We start from the raw sequence: 16,240 nt of genomic DNA on the forward strand, positions 1-16,240 counted from the left end.
CTAAGATATAGTTTTTAGAAAAATATACCTTTATCTACCTTTAAAGCTAGCTTAGGAGAAATTAGAGTAGCTTAGGTAAGTTACTTAGGTTTAGTTAGGGAGGCTTAGGTAATAGCTTAGGATAGATCTTAGCTAGTGGCTTAGTGAGGCTTAGGTTAGAATAGCGCTGCTTAGGTTCCTTTCTTAGAAAGGAAACTAGGGCAATGAGTTTTAGACAGCAATATTGGCTGTTATTCATCCTTCAACGTCAAGATTTACGCTCAGCTAGCTTCTCATAGCCCTCCTGGCCTCCAAGCTCCTCCTTGAACTTTGGACGAGGGATCTCCAGAGCCTGCGTGGTACGAGCGTAGGTGATGCCACCGAGACGGCTAATGGGCCGCAGAATCTAAGTCTTGTCAGCAAATTGAAGCAAACCCACCCAAGGCTTCCCCATATCTTCACTCACAGCCGGGTCCACAAGGTTCTTGTCATCATTGAGCGCGTCCTCGCGCACCCAAAACCTCGTTCCTTCGAGAAAGACGGTGGTACCGGACTTGCTGCCGGGCTTGGCGCGACTATCCCACTCGCGATACGAGTCGAGCTTGGCCTCGATGCTGAAGACGGCCTCCTTGACACGGGCGCACCTGACCGTCTCGCACGAGTAGTCGGGCGTCAGGCCGCTGACGTTCCACTCGCTCGCGCCAAAGGGCGCGTCGATGGAGGTTGAGTTGGCAGCCTCGACGTACGTCTCGGAAATGATGTTGATGACGCACTCCTTGGTGTCGAGCAGGTTCTTGAGCGTGTCCTTTGCGTTGGCGACGGACGACGAGAAGCCAATGACAAAGATGGGCGGGTCGTGGGCGACAAAGTTAAAGTAGCTAAAGGGCGCGAGGTTGGTGGCGGCGCCGTCGGCGCTGCGCGTGCTTACAAAGGCAATCGGACGCGGAGTTATGGCCGAGATGAGGAGCTTGTAGTTGAACGTGGCCGGCCGACCCTCGGCGTGCGGGTCAATGGCGACGTGCGGCTGCGAGGCGCCGGCGTCGCGCAGGCTGTTGCGGCCCTGGCCAAACGTCCACTGCGGATCGGCCGTTTTGGTGTAGTGGAAGCCCTGGTCCGCTTCCCATTCCGGACGCGACGCCTCGACGGTTTTAAAGTCCGGGTGTGGGTTTCTGTTGATGCTGTCAGCCATGGTGACGGAGAAGAGCCGGCGAGGATGAGGAGGATGATGACTGCGGTTTGTGAAGCGGCAGTGGCGGAATGTCGTCGGTTGAGAAAACAGACGTGCACGCTGCATGAAGAAATCTCTATATAGAGAGTGTTGGGATAGATCTCAAGAGAGTGTGTGGGAAATTTCAAACTTTTGTAAGAGATCTGAGAAGAGTGACATTATTAAGAACTTATAAAGCGCTAAGATGATCCTAATAAGGCCCCCGTTCCGTCATCCGCCGCTCAGGTACCCCGCCCTATATATTTCCGGCTTTTAGTGGGGGAAATAGTAAATAGTAGATAAGCGGTTGTTGCGAACGGGATAACCGCGCATTGCGTGCTTCCAGGACCACAAACAAGCGACCATGAATATAGCGCATCAGAGTGTGTTGCACGGATGGAAATTTGAAGCCGCCCAGAAGCAGTTAGAGCCCCTGATACAGTTAATGTCCTACTAGCCGCTGGCAGGAGACGGCCATTGAAAGCAGGGAGCGAATCGGGCCAGCCTAGCTGTCGATTGAGCACTATCAGGGGAATGGCGCCTTTCAAATAGCTGGAAAACATTTGCGAACCATTTTACTTTGATGCATGGCACGAGGAAGCACGAAAGAAGACTTTATTCTGTATGTAAAGTTAAGTATTGAACATACATAGAAATGCGCCCGGGTTCTTAACTGTCAACTTGAGTTGCTACCCATCTCTGGTTCTGCCTATTCCTCGCATGTCTACCCAAAAGATTCTGGGACTAATTCCCTATCACTCTAATACTCTTCTCTCGGTGTGATTAGTTTCTCCCAATCTTCCGCTACGCAATCGCCGTCGAGACGGACCTGGCCTTCGGGGCAACATTCCTCAACGCATTCGCCTTCGACACGGACCTGGCCTGCGGGACAAAATTTATCAACGCATTCGCCGTCGACGAATTTTTTGCCTGCGCCACAGTCTTGATAACGCATTCGTCATCGAGGAGGACCTTGCCTGCGTCACAATTGGGAGGCTCCAGCTCGGCGGATGGCGCCGGGGGAGGCGCGGGAGGCTCCAGCTCACATGGCGGCTCAGGAACCTCCGGCTCACATGGCGGCTCAGGAACCTCCAGCTCACATGGCGGCTCAGGAACCTCCAACTCACATGGCGTCTCAGGAACCTCCTGTTGGACCTCGACAGGTATTGCTGATGCAAGGCCTGTTAAGCAAAGAAGGGCGATCAGGCTGTACCTCATGCTTCTTCTTTATTCGCAGGTAGGATGCAATTTAATGATTCAGTTGGAGGTAGATGAGTAGGAAGCAAACGAGATTATAGAATCGTAGATTGCCAAATACAAGGTAGGATATACATGGACACACAACAGTGAGCGGGTGAATAATTTATAATGGTGCAATTGCTAGATACGACCGCAAGCTAAGTGATGCGTATAACGACTTTCCAAAATCATATTCTATAGGAAACTGCTTTCCGAGTCAGACTGTGGCGTTTACAGGTGGGTTAGTAATATCAACGAGTAGCGCAGGGTAACGTATAAAGGACACATGACATGAAAACTAACGTTTCAAGTATCATAAGTTATATAGTGAGGTTTTCGTAAGACAAGTACATGCTCCATGAATCGCTTGCATAATCGAGCCATGGAATTGAGTTTCAGGTAAAAAGAAGCAGCTTCTCGTCTGAGCCACGAACTCCCTCTAGCTGCTATAGTTGTTAGACAAAGTTCTTTCGACATTATATAAATGCTCTAGAATCGCTGCATCAAAGTACAAGGACTAGCATTTATGCACTTATCATTAGACGTTGGTTTGAGCTTTAGTACGAGTTACCAAGACCAACATTTAATTACTATTGTTATTTTTCTTCATAACTTCCTCTAGATCTGGAGGACAGATTGAACAAAAACACAAAAACATGAAAACTTTGCTGCCCTACTTTTTCCCTTCCTGAATAGGATTCCAAGCCGCCGCTGCTCTAACCGAAGCTCAACTGAGCCTGACCGAGCTTTCTAAGCTGCTCCCAGAGGTACACTAGGTTTGCAATGACCAGACACCGTGAGGTCGGAGTACCTACACACTGTTCTTGCTGTTTTTGATTTCTGATGTGCGTAACATGGTAGTTTGTAGTCACGGCTGACAGACATGAACTTTTGGGTCAATCGCTCGGCGGGATTTCTAACTTGAAGTATAGTTGAAGAATAGTTGAAACTAGAATGACATTTACTCAGTCTTGTATAGTTCCACAGCTGGATGGCTATTGGCCGTAGCCAAGTGTAAGTGGTCTTCTATCCCGCCATGTCTACCTCCCTGGTGGAGCTACTGCTCCTACAGTTGTCTCCAGGAAATTCCAAGCAGCGTCATATGGGAAATTGGTGGTGATTTGCTCAATTATCTTAGACCCACTGTATGTAGCTGCTGCTTTATTCAGTAGAATATGCGTGAATAAGATAATCGCACAACGAAGAAGTGTATCCCTTTGGCAGTGGTAAAGGAGCTCCGAGTTCATGAGACCCATATACACGCAGATTCAACAAAATACTTTATCAGTTACGCGTCTTCCTTTATTAATCGTTTCTATATAACATATCTCATAGAGAGTAATCAACAAATAATTGTCATCTCCACCCTTGCAAGTATATAACCTCTTCTTGACCAAAACACATCACATACGATATATACTTTCCCGACACTGTCTAACATGGAGACGCTACTCCCCGCGGGCGGCTTTCAGCTGCCCTTTCAGCGGCGCCTCTCACGTCTCTATAACGACACCAAAAAGTCAAGCGATTTCGTACAGGCCCTCGTACCCCGAGAGAAGCAGCAGGACCCCGACGTCGCCGGGCTACACCGCAAGCTGCGCATCTAAAAGGACCGCCTCGTCAGCTAGGGCCTTGAGTAGTCCGACCCCGCCCACCAGGCCGCCAAGATTAACGAGTCGCTGTCTCGCGCGGGCCTTAGTGAAGTCGTCAGCAGCATCATGTCGACTATCAAGGACATTCTCGCCGAGGCTGAGCAGCTCTAGCTAAGTAGTGCCGGCGGAAACAGCGCCGGCGGTACAGGAAGTGCAGCGAAAAACAAGGAAAAGCTGGCGCAGTGCATCTCTAACTAGAGGTAGCTATTATGGGCCACCTGCCGTGGTAGGCTGTGACGTGTGTGATGTACGATCTCCAGATATTTCTGCCTGACTTGCAGGCAGAAGCCATCGTTATCCACGCAGATTTCTAGATCGTGTTGCCCACAACACATGGTTCGCCCGTGATATGCTCCATTCCAAGAGGGAGCCTGTCTGTGCTCTCCAATTACACGGTGGTGCTCTCATTCCTGCCAGTGTCCTTGTAGTTCTTGAGGATAGTATCCAGAATCTTCGCTATAGCCCATACTTTCTCCTCCTCATACTTTCTGCCCACAATTTGCAGTCCAACTGGCGCGCCATCGTATGCCTCTGGGTCATAGCCTGCCCAATTCTTTGCATCCAATTCGTTAAGAGGCACAAGACCTGGATCGATCAGATCGATTGACTTGTCTGCTGTCGTGACAGGAATCACCGCAGCAGTATAGTCCAAGAGGTTGATGACCTCTGTATATCCCGTGTACAGATAGCGTCCGGGGATGACTGCTGCGTGCGGGGCTACAGGCATGATGAAGCCGTCGACTTCTTGGGCATCGTTGGCGCTTTTGCTGTTCCAATAGTCCGAGTATGCCTCGCAGGCATTTTGACCCTGGACGCTGAGGTCTTCGAGGGTGGTGGCAGACACAGGTGGCCTGAGCTTGAAGATGTCGCGAAGAGGAGGGATGAGTGGCTCGCCAGAAAGATCCAGCTGTTTGTGAATATAATGGCCCCCATCTGATTGAAGAAACAGCAAATGAATGTGAGCTGCCGGCTGATGATGAGGTGGATGCCAATCCACAATGGTGTGGCCAGCCTTTATGAGAGCATCGCGGAGCATGCGAAGACCCCTAGCAATCGGTGGATGCGGCGTCATAAAACCGTCATTGAAAAGAATTCCAAGCTTCAGGGCTGGCCTATCAATAGCCATACCCAAGCTGTCGACTCGTTCTAGGGTGCTCTTCTCGATATCTGACCTCCAGGGTATCGGAACAACATTGGGGTCGCGTAGCCATGGCTTTGTGGAGGTCAACGCGGACAGCACCAACTTTAATGAGTCAACCGAGGTACCCATGACCCCAACAGAGGAGGCATAGTTTAATTGGCCAGGATTCGTGTTTGCGACATTTCGGTACGATATGCGATTGTGGGTTGGCTTGAGTGAATATAAGCCGCAGAATGCCGCCGGGATTCGCACAGAACCACCAATATCGGTTCCTAGGCCTACCGAACTTCCTCTCAGGGCTTGCAGCGCACCTTCGCCTCCAGATGAGCCACCACATGAAAGTCTCTGGTTGATCGGGTTCAAAGTCTGGCCGATCAAATTGTTAATAGTCTCCCCACACATTAGGGTCTGCGGCAGGCTTGTCTTGCAGTAAACAACGGCTCCTTGTCGCAGCAACTCGCTGACAGCCTGGCTCTCGACTTTGTGGACTCGTTTAGGATCCGTGTCCCCTTCAAACGTATCGATCCAGCCAATGTAGCCCATGGTCGTGTCGACACCCTTTACATGGAACTGGTCCTTGAGGCTGACGGGTAGACCATGCAGTGATCCAGTTGGCTTCCCATTCTCTTCAAAATATCGATCTAGCTCTGCAGCACGCTGAAGAGCCTGGTCAAAGAATATTTCATGGAGACAGTTGCTGATCTGGTGAGCGATGGCGGCCGTCTTGCAGTAAGCCTCTGAAACCTCTAGACTGCTCAAAGTTCGGTTGGCTAGCTTCTCAACTAAATCACAGCTAGCCAAAGAAGTGATTTCCACTTCATTCTGGGAAAGAAAGGACTCAATGAAAGGGCCTGTAAGGTTCTTTTGCTCTTTTGCTCGCTGGAGATCTTGTGGTTTTAGGCGCCAAGGAGGAGGGATTTTGGAAGCGGTATCAGCCACTTTGACCGCGGCCCGGTCCCGCCAAGAAATGTCACTCATGGCGCCAGCGAGATGTTGGGACTTGTAGTGCAAAAAAAAAAAAGAGTCAAGCGAAAAGAGGAATAACTGAAACCACGCGACCGGGTTTGGCTGGGCAAGGCTAATGCTTAGAGTGATCTGAACTGCGCTAATTCGAAATTCCCAATCCCAACCGGTTGAAGACGCTACTAAAAAACATCAGCGATGCCTGGCGTGCGGGATTATGCAGACGACGAGCCGGGATGGAGAGAAGGAATATCAGAGTCGAGTAAACAGTCAGTCTTATCTCGAAGGCATCCTTAAACTAACAGACTGACGTACTACAACCCTGACGGCCCGGGCTTCATGACATGGCACGAACAGCTTAATCGACACTGGCTTATTCTCTGCACATGTCATCCATCTCACTCTGGTGTGTTGTCTGGTGATATGATTGGTCAACATATGCATGGAGCAGGAGATCTGCCGTTATGAATGCGGGGAACATCACTAAGATGGCCCGGATGGATGGGTGGCACTGTTTAGGCTTGCCCAAATCCTCGGGGTCTGACCATGTAAGCTTACAACTATAAAGGCACCTGTTCGACTGATAAATGTAGAGAAACATTATGTTTGTTTTAAATACTGTATTTTACATTGACTATCACAGACCCAACCATCTTACTGTGCTGCGCTTGCCATAGGCACAACAAGCGCTTGAAACCTCTCCATTATACAACACACCACAGGGCGCGAAGCATACCACAATGCCTCCCGCCAAACTATCTCCTGCTTCACCCGCCTTTATGCTCCTTGGCGGCATATCGTCGCTCCCCAGCGGAACACTTGTTCGCGGCCTCCTTCACAAACCCAAGACTACTCCTCAGCGCTACCGTGACGTCGAGGCCGAATGGGATTTTTTTCAGCTCCGGACTTATGGTGTCGGCATCCCAGAATGTGCATCCAAGATGAAGCGGCGCAGTGAAGCTAGCGATCGCGTATGAGTATGCGTCTTATAGAAGCTGGCCGGAGCGAGTGCGGAATTGCATTCATGTATTCTGTTCTACAAAGGAAATGAGATTTAGCTACTGATAGTTCAAAATCTAGTATTTTGGAGTCTCTGGAGTTGGTACGTCGCGGTCGTAAAGTGGCAGCTCTAGCACTATGCAATGCATTACTTGGCCCTATTATGGATTGCCGACGTAAAGGAGTCATCTTCATTTGTTTCATTCTAGTTCATGTAGTTTACGCTCTAATTTTCGTAATAAGGATAATTCTCCTTTTGCCTTTAACCTGTCTGCTCTCTTCATCGCCATTACTAATCCCGCGAACATCTACTTTCCAAGGCTCATAAGAGTACTTCAAACAACCCCCAATATCCGCATCAAGTGTAAAGTCTAGACAAGGCTCTATAAAAGATTGACATAGAACAAAATACAGAACCTAAGTTATCAAGGAAAAAAGCTATTTCTTTAGCATGGTCATGTCAATGGAGTTTCCAGACGGGTTGTCACATTCCCTGGGCCGTCATAGGACTCGAGTATCCAAGATCATGCATACGGATATAAGCAACTCTATAGACTCGACCAAAGTAACGCTACCATCGAACTCTACCGTTCTGTGCTTAGGAGCTGGCCATGGCATCGGCGCTGAAAATGTCAAGAGCTTTGTCCAGGCTGGATCGGGAAAGGTGATTATCAATTCCGGTACGAGCTCTGATCTCGACCGAGTAGAAAAAAAAGCATTTCAGGCTTTGAACGCAAATTCCCGCGTCCTGGAAGTTGTAGCCGGTGTGACGATGGAGGAGCAAGTGCACGAATTGGCAAAACGGGCGCGGCAAGAGTCTGGACAACTGGAGGTTCTCGTCAACAACGTTGGCGGTGGGCCAGAAGGCCTCATTCCTGGATTTGCTCCAGGTTCGACACGCGGTTCTGAAAGGTTCTGGATACCAATGTCTAGGGCATATATCTAGTAATGCACCATTGACTACCGCTGCTCATGAGTGAACGCAGTACGGTCGCAATTTTTGGCGCGGGAAGGTAGTGCGATAGCTTGGGCTGGAAACAATGGCTGATGAAGTTCTATTGCCTAGGACCATCTGGTATTTCCATGTTAAAAACACTGATCGAAGATGGCTTCAATGTGACTCTCTTCGAGCGCAAGAGCAGTGTTGGAGGTTTGTGGGCATACACCGAGCATGTTCAGCAAACCACGGCTTTGACAAGTTAGTTCATGGGTGGTAATGGGATGAAATTTGTATGCATCCGGAAAATTGACACGCTGTTCGACAGCAACCTGTGCCAGCATTAGCAAATACACCTGTAGCTTTAGCGATTTCCTACGCCAGAGAGTGAGTTGCCGCGAGAGCGCGCAGACCTTTGATGAAGACGGCTAACGCCAATTGTATTGGCAAAAAAGCCGCAGTATTTGACCCAGTCCGACTTCCACGAGTATCTCGAGACCTATGCAGTGCATTTTGACCTGGGTAAGCACATCGTCTTCAATGCAAGGTACAGACTGTGACAAGAGACAAGGTTGACGCACAATGGTGTGTCGAGCTTGAAATTGCAGGACAAAACAGAATCCAAGAACTCGACAAGGTCGTTTCTGCTCACGGCTACCAGACAAAGGCAAAGATGCCCGATTTCGAGGGCAGCAAGAAATTTGACGGCGTGCTCATGCACACCCAGCAATTTCGCAAGTAAAGTGCTACAAGGCGGCAAGGCTAAGATCCCGAATACTAATCTTCGTACGCAGTCCGTCATTCTTCAAGGGCAAGAAGGTCGTCGTCGTCGGTTTAGGGAGCAGTGCAGGTGACGTGCTTCCTGCCCGTCGTAGTCCACGCCTCCAAGGTCTACATTTCCCATCGCCGCCGGTGCTGCCGTCTTCAGGCGCCTCGGAACGGGCACGCCGGCCGACCTCACCGTGACGCGACGGAGGCGCCAAGTGGGATTCTTCCTTCAGCATTGGGCCCCGGGCATTGCCATCTAGGCAGCAAGAAGAGGGCGCCGAGATGCTCATGCGCAAAAGCTGGGGCCAGGATGGGTTGGGCCCCTCGTGGCGACTTGCGCCGGCGCCCATCCCTCTTTACGCTGCCTGCCTCTGCTGAGGACGTCGTAACGCTCCAGCAGCACTCAAGGCGCATGTCGCTAGCATTGAGGAGGCAACACATGTGTTCGCACGGATCAGAGACAAAATTCTAACAAATGAGCTTGCCAATCAGATTCTAGCTTTCAATACATCCAACGCAGACCATTAACTTGTCATAAAAGATGGCAAGCTATTGTTGCGATCTCGAAACATAAAGAAAAGCCTCTTCCTTGTTTGTCAGGTTTTTCCAATGCCTGTGGCAGAGTGCCGCTGGCCATTTGCGCCATAGTAGGAGAGCATTTACTGCCTCTCAGACCAGTAGTATGGAGTTCCATCTATAAAGTAACCAACTAAGGCTTCTCCTGCTCTCCGGCTTCCTCAGTGATGACAAGAGCGTTGCTCATGGCTTCCTGCAGATGCTGTTTTATCATCCCCCCTTGGAAACGGTTTCTGGAGTTAGAAGCTCTTCGCCATCCGCGGTAGCCCATAGCCAGTTGATTGTCAATGGAATAGACATGAATGCCTGACCTTGCCCATCCCGCCGCCCATGAGGCTTCGCTAGCAGGAGAGATTGTGAGATGCCTCGCTTCTTGAGGTGTATTGGTGGAAACGTGGTCGCCCCCGCTGAAGCGTGTTAGAATGTCAAAGCTTGCATGTGGAGGGGAAAAGTTAGGTTGGCCCACGTTACAACTATCCGATCACAGGTCTGCGCATCTTGAAATGGTGGTTTACCATTTACATCCTGTGTCGCAAAGGTAAGTAGCAGCCGCAATTGATGCGAGGAAGCCGTTTCCTTACTAATTCTCCCTTGGTCCAAGCTGCTGCGAATTCTTGAAGAACTCGAACTTCTGACCGAATAGCGTTAACTCTCTTTTTGTCCTCGTGGATGTAATAGATGATCAGCGGTCTTCCGTCCGCTGCAACAGTAGAGACATATCCACGCTTGTCCATAGTGTGGAAACTAGATGAGCAAAAACTCCTGATTTAGCCAGAACCCCTAAATAGCTCAGACTGTAGCCACTTACTGAAGATACAGTAGAAATCCTTTAATTTTTCAGGGCCTAATCTTGGTGATTAGAGATCAGATTTTCGCGCGGTTGTAATATAGCGTACATGCGAAAGATGGCAGTAGGTTGCAAGAGCACGGGAGGCTGCTCATACTTAAATGTCTAGTAATAGTCTCAGAGCTTTGGTATATATCATCTAAGCCTCCAAAGAAACGTCAAATCCCATTTCTATTCTAATCATAGAGGATGGGCTGATTCTAACTTGGTTGTCTGTCAATGGTAGTGGAACTGTCAGCACGATTGGCCGAGCTTTGTTCTAGTAGCGCCTACTTGAACGAACTCGTCAATGACATCCTATCACTTTCTGCCTACTCTTCCTATAGTAGACAGTATTACGTTTCAGGGATGGTGTTCCATCTGTAATGCTGCCGAGCGACAAACTCGCTTGGTCTGGTTGGCCGATTGCTTAGCGCCCGTAATTTGGTATGCAGCCAGTTGGCGCGAAAACCAGGCTACCTACTCGCCTATACCCACCACTGTACATACCTTAATCCTTGCTATATTGTTGAGTTATAGGCTCAAGAAATGGGCGCGCCGCAGATTTTCTAGCGCCTATACCCCCTGATATTACAGCATACGTGTCAGGGAAGATGGATTTATGAAGATGTAAACGTGGTCGAGCCACGGGTCACACGCAACAGTACGTAGGCTCGCTCGCTATCAGCCCCTTGAACTTCTCTCGGGTACCAAGGGACCTACAGCACCCAACAAAAAGTTGGTGTACCTATAGGTAGGTTGGTAGGTAGCAAGTAGGTAGGTAAGGCTATAGATATCACTCCTGTAAGCAGGTATCATGTTCCAGTCTGAACCCCCCACTTTTCTAAACACACTCGCCAGTTGCCAGTGCCCTTGAGTGGGAGTGCATTTCTCAGAGTCCGCCAACCCCCGTGTTTGTCACACAATCATCGCGACCAGCCAAGCTTCTCTACCTCTCTCAACCATTCCAGCAAAATTTACACTGCGATTAGGTCGCGTTTTTCTGGTATGGACGATCCTCATCGTATGCCAGACCAGCACGATTTGTTTTTGTTCACCGGGGATGAGAAGGTCGTTGAAGACCTGACAAAATATAAACACAACGGGTTTCATCCGGTCCTTCTTGGCGATGTCCTTCCGAGGCCAGGCACCAGTGTAGGGAATCAGGACAGAGTGCCGCGCTACCGCATTCTCCTGAAGCTCGGATTCGGAGCTTTTGCCACAGTTTGGCTCGCTCGGGACCTAACTGACAAGTATGAATGTATGAATACCTAGGCGAACCGATGAATTGACCACGTTTCTAGACGATATGTCTCGCTCAAGATTTGCCTCGGCACAGACGCTCCGGGACTTGGCAATGAAGCAGCTCTTTTGTCCGAGCTTCGTAATGTTGGGCAAGGAAAACCCGGTTTTGAAAGAATTATCCAACTCCTTGACGTGTTTACTATCAAGGGGCCGAATGGGTTCCACGAGTGTTTAGTAACCGAAGTCATAGCTCCATTGAGCGATCCAGATGTCTTGAGCCACTGCTCATCAGAAGCCATATACCAAGTATTAGAAGGATTTTCTTTCCTTCATGAGCAAGGCATAGTGCATGGAGGTAATTCAACAGCACATCCCGGTTATGGCCAAGAAGCTGATGGTTTGCAGATCCACATCTCGCCAACTTCGGGGTCGCCCTCCCCCAGTTGGAGCAGTTCAGCCAAGACGACATCATGGAATACTTCGCCAGCCCTGAAATCATTCCTGTAGTGCCACGCGACACATCAACCTCAATGCGCTCTCTGCCACCCTATGTTACCCCGTGCGTATCGATGGCAGAGTTTTTACACATGATGAAGTCTTTCCCAGCAGAGCCGACAATGTGTATCAAAATTTTGGATTTTGGGAGAGGTATGCGGATACAAAAAACCTTCTGTCCGTAAAATTCACTAACCCCACGATTCAATCCGGATAGCACATAGGACGAGTGAGAAGCTCACAACTTTGCCAGGGGCAGCGCCGAAATTGATTCGCCCCCCCGAGGTTGTAGTTTACGACGACTCCGAGGGCAGAGCTGGGTCTGTCTGGAGTAAATCAGCGGATATATGGGCCGTTGGGTGCACAGTACGCGGCAGCTGGTACCTCTTATGATTGTGATGCTAATGACGCCAATGCAGATATACCAGATCTATTACAAGACTAGCTACGAACTCATTTCTACTTGGGGGTCACATAACGATTTTATCCTCCGAACGGTTCAACTTGGCGGGCCTCCACCCGATGCCTGGCCCGGCATTTGGAACACTAGAAGCGGGCATGGTAACGGTATGTTGTATTTTCGTTCCCTGGCTACTATGAGTATTAGAACATGGCACTAAAATTTTGCCAGGAACAAACAACGGGGACTTTTGCAGCCGGGATGAGGCCTGGAGAAATCAGGAAGCTGATTCTAGCTCGCCGCTTGATGGGAGGAAGCAAGCATTTATTGACTTGTTAAAAGAAATGATTGTCACGAACCCGGACGGACGGACTCCTCTGGCAGATTTATTAGGGCATCCCTTTTTCGTGAGTCACACTTCTAACGCGCCATTGACTCCTGATTCAAGCATAGAGTCAAGGGACCAAACCAGTGGTGGCACACCTATGTTACGGTAATGAAATTCTCACTAGAATCTTTCGTCGAATAAATATTTAGAGAAGCCTAGTCTCGTACAAGAAAGACGACTTCCTTAGCGCTACCCTCTGTCGTGGTTAAGAACAGAATAATTAGGTAACCTCTAGGCCATCACCAACAGCGAGACACCAAGCCCCACCAAAGACGTCGAGGCTGTCAGGCAAGCCAACTTTTTTTTTCCAGCCTCGCCGATGACTGTATCTTCACATCTCCTTCTCACTCACGTCTGCTGTGACGCATACCCGCAATTCCGATGCCTGTCATGCCGCTCCTCATACTCTCCTTTTAACGCATCGTACTTTGCTCTTTCGCCTCTCTCATGGAACCATGCGGCATCCTACAACGCAAATCTCCTCTCCTGGCTCTTCACTTCAGATCCCGTTGTCCTCACGACATTTTGACTAGATTTTTCGCTCGCCGCACGGCAGCTACCGCGTCCCGACGACCGAACTCATATACTGCACGCTTTCCGACATTCTTTCCAAGATCTGCCCGTCTAGACTCAACCCTGGGGGACAGACCATCACACCGGAAAACCCAAAAGGATCCCACAATCATGACCACGAAGGTCGAGCTGGCCTTGGTGCCAACTTCCGACACACCAGGGACATGCATATACGTGCACCACGAGAAACGCTCCTACGTATTTGGCCAGGTGCCCGAGGGCACGCAGCGCGCTTTTTCATGTCGCAAACTGCACCTCGGCGGCACGGAGCACGTTTTCCTTTCTGGTCCTGTTCGCTGGTCGCAAATGGGCGGCCTGATCGGCTATCTTTTGAGCGTCGGCGGTGCTATCGATTCCGCCAAAGAGGCTCGTGCCACGATGAACTCGGAGCGTGCTGAAAAGGGTCAAAAATTATTACGCCAGCTGCGGAACGAGGGCGTGACAGTCCACGGCGCGGACAACTTGTCTCATATTCTCGCCTCGGCGCGGCCGACCATCTTCCGTCAGAACATTGACGTGCGCGTAATTGAATTTAGAGAGGACCCGCGCGCCGCGGATTCGACGCTGACGGCCCCGGATTGGGAAGATGAGTCGATTCGTGTGTGGAAAATTCCGGTGCGGAGGGCGCGCTCGAGCAGCCCAACAAAGCGGCCGCGCAGCGACAGTGCGAGCAGCGGCTCATGCAAACCAGCTTCGGAGCCGTCAGACCCCTCCGTAGCACAGTGGATTTTGGAGAAAATCATGTTTACCGGCGCCCATGATAATGCTATGCTAATCTCCAAGAGCATCGACGAGCTAAAACCCGACGACGACGCAATAGTTGTAGAGGGGAACCGCATGCGGCGCTACAATGGCCCGTTTGGCGTCGATGCGCCAAAGTCGTTTAGCGGTTCAGCCAAGGCCTGGGTGTTTCCTGATGCCAATAGCGTGCACCCCAAGGGCGACCTGATTGGCATCAACACTGTCTCAAATGGCGCACTGCCGCCAACGTCGTACTCCGAGACCTCCATGAGCTACATTATGAAGTGTCACGATCGACGTGGCAAGTTCAATGCCCAGGCAGCAAAGGATCTTGGTGTGAAGCCGCAAAGCTTCAAGCTCTTGACAGCCGGTGAAACGGTAACGACAGACAGCGGCACTGTCGTGACTCCCGACATGGTACTCGGAGAGCGTCAGCCCGGCAGAGGTATCGCTGTCGCTGATATTAGCAGCCGCGACTTTCTGGACGCATTCTTTGAGCGTCCCGAGTGGACAAACGCTGAAATCATGGCCGAAGTCAAAACAATGTATTGGGTTCTTGGCGACGGCATCGTGGCAGATCCCAAGATCCAGCAATATATCAAGGCCCATCCGGATATCAAACATGTCCTGTGCTCTCCCAACACATGTCCCAACATGATTAGCAATTCTAGTTCTGCCGAGACGCTCGCCAAGCTGCGCCGCGTCGATCCTGATCGGTTCCCGTTTGTCGCCTTTGACAACACTGTCGACTACGCAGTTCCCGACAATGTCCCATCGCTTGAGCTTGGCAGAACAGGTCACAGGTCCCAGCTCATGCCGCGCCTACTCCACGACGACGGTCCTGTCGCATCATTTACCGATCTTCAGTTGGCATACAACGCGGTTGACCAGGAGGCAATCGAGCTCGCCCAAAAAGCCAAGGCGAAGGTGACGGACCCGGCGTTTCTCGCACGCATTGAGCGTCAAGAAGCCGACATCCCCAACCGCGATGCCGAAATCACTGCCCTCGGCACAGGCTCCAGCGTGCCCAACAAGCACCGCAACGTATCTGGCACTCTAATTCGCGTTCCTGGCATCGGCAGTTACCTGCTCGACTGCGGCGAAGGCACGCTCGGCCAGATCAAGCGCTTGTTTGGCCCCAAGGGCACCGCCGCGGTCCTCCGCGACCTGCGCTGTATCGTCGTCAGCCACCTGCACGCGGACCACCACCTTGGCATGGCCAGCACCATTAAAGCTTGGTACGAGCAGGCGCTCGCCGACAAGAGCGACGCACTCCTCGCTGTGAGCTGCATCGACCGGTACCGCGCCGTCCTGGAGGAGATTGCGCAGGTCGAGGATATTGGCTTCCACCGGCTGCGCTTCCCGAGCTGCGTCGGCCCACATCGCGATGTCACGACCGCCGAGCAGCTCGGCGGGCTCGGTGCCCCCGACGCCTTTGGCCTGCGACGCATCCGCCGCGTGCCCGTCCCGCACTGCTGGCGCTCCTATGCCACGGAGTTCGAGCTCGTCTCGGGCCTGCGCATCGCCTGGTCCGGCGACTGCCGCCCGTCGAGCCAGTTTGCGAGGGCGTGCCGCGGCGCGCACCTCCTGGTGCACGAGTGCACGTTTGGCGACGACAAGCAGGACCACGCCAAGGCCAAGAACCACAGCACCATGAGCGAGGCGCTGGGCGTGGCCCGCGAGATGCAGGCCCGCCGCACGCTGCTCACGCACTTTTCGCAGCGATACGGCAAGGCGGACGCGCTGCAGCCCATCATCGAGGGCGATGCGCGGGGCGAGGAAAAGGAGCAGTCGGTGCTGCTGGCGCACGACCTGATGCGCGTCAAGCTAGGCGACTTTCAAAAGGCGGCGTGCTATGTCCCTGCGATTGCGCAGGTCCTGGCCAAAACGGCGACTGATGCCTAAACATGTTTGATTGCATCTGTTTCATAGACTTGAATCTACTCTGGTATATACCCAATAGACGGCGGAACTTCGTGCATTTTTTTCTTTTTTTTTTTTACATCACTATGGCTTTTCGTTTAACATTTGTGCATGACAAACACGTCTTTTTTGTTTCTGGTGAGCCCGCTGATGCTTACTTAGTCCATCCGCTTCCGCTTCACGAGTCG

At 51.1% G+C, this 16,240-nt stretch overlaps 7 protein-coding genes across 7 annotated transcripts in view; 3 read left to right on the forward strand and 4 right to left on the reverse strand.

The window, feature by feature from the left end:
* The window catches only part of BBA_09786 (nitrilotriacetate monooxygenase component B), a gene marked incomplete at both ends in the record, with an annotated part of 2,219 nt that extends 1,051 nt beyond the window's left edge, over positions 1–1,168 (reverse strand). Inside the window, 2 exons of the mRNA XM_008604883.1 lie at positions 259–385; positions 446–1,168. Of these exons, the coding sequence (XP_008603105.1) occupies positions 259–385; positions 446–1,168 (850 nt within the window). The remainder of the gene's footprint in view (positions 1–258; positions 386–445) is intronic.
* An 822-nt stretch (positions 1,169–1,990) lies between these two features.
* On the reverse strand, positions 1,991–2,404 carry BBA_09787 (uncharacterized protein; the record flags this gene model as incomplete). The annotated part of the gene is made up of 1 exon (XM_008604884.1): positions 1,991–2,404. One exon carries the CDS (start codon positions 2,402–2,404, stop codon positions 1,991–1,993), a length of 414 nt encoding a protein of 137 aa, XP_008603106.1.
* A 1,460-nt stretch (positions 2,405–3,864) lies between these two features.
* On the forward strand, positions 3,865–4,188 carry BBA_09788 (HET-s/LopB domain-containing protein; the record flags this gene model as incomplete). Its single annotated transcript, XM_008604885.1, has 2 exons — positions 3,865–3,999; positions 4,066–4,188. 2 exons carry the CDS (start codon positions 3,865–3,867, stop codon positions 4,186–4,188), a joined length of 258 nt encoding a protein of 85 aa, XP_008603107.1.
* A 277-nt stretch (positions 4,189–4,465) lies between these two features.
* BBA_09789 (general amidase) lies at positions 4,466–6,196 on the reverse strand (the record flags this gene model as incomplete). Its single annotated transcript, XM_008604886.1, has 1 exon — positions 4,466–6,196. The coding sequence occupies one exon, from the start codon at positions 6,194–6,196 to the stop codon at positions 4,466–4,468; it is 1,731 nt and encodes a 576-aa protein (XP_008603108.1).
* A 725-nt stretch (positions 6,197–6,921) lies between these two features.
* Positions 6,922–9,083, forward strand: BBA_09790 (Flavin-binding monooxygenase-like family protein; the record flags this gene model as incomplete). Its single annotated transcript, XM_008604887.1, has 7 exons — positions 6,922–7,152; positions 7,262–7,283; positions 8,247–8,378; positions 8,446–8,504; positions 8,579–8,639; positions 8,726–8,855; positions 8,912–9,083. 7 exons carry the CDS (start codon positions 6,922–6,924, stop codon positions 9,081–9,083), a joined length of 807 nt encoding a protein of 268 aa, XP_008603109.1.
* A 511-nt stretch (positions 9,084–9,594) lies between these two features.
* BBA_09791 (uncharacterized protein) lies at positions 9,595–10,195 on the reverse strand (the record flags this gene model as incomplete). Its single annotated transcript, XM_008604888.1, has 3 exons — positions 9,595–9,868; positions 9,928–9,986; positions 10,043–10,195. The coding sequence occupies 3 exons, from the start codon at positions 10,193–10,195 to the stop codon at positions 9,595–9,597; spliced, it is 486 nt and encodes a 161-aa protein (XP_008603110.1).
* Positions 10,196–12,002: 1,807 nt separating this feature from the next.
* BBA_09792 (metallo-beta-lactamase superfamily protein) lies at positions 12,003–16,034 on the forward strand (the record flags this gene model as incomplete). The annotated part of the gene is made up of 6 exons (XM_008604889.1): positions 12,003–12,180; positions 12,245–12,393; positions 12,447–12,594; positions 12,659–12,834; positions 13,051–13,238; positions 13,349–16,034. The coding sequence occupies 6 exons, from the start codon at positions 12,003–12,005 to the stop codon at positions 16,032–16,034; spliced, it is 3,525 nt and encodes a 1,174-aa protein (XP_008603111.1).
* Positions 16,035–16,240: the final 206 nt, after the last annotated feature.

The sequence above is a fragment of the Beauveria bassiana genome, assembly GCF_000280675.1.
Source record: "Beauveria bassiana ARSEF 2860 unplaced genomic scaffold BBA_S00068, whole genome shotgun sequence".
NCBI lineage: Eukaryota > Fungi > Ascomycota > Sordariomycetes > Hypocreales > Cordycipitaceae > Beauveria > Beauveria bassiana.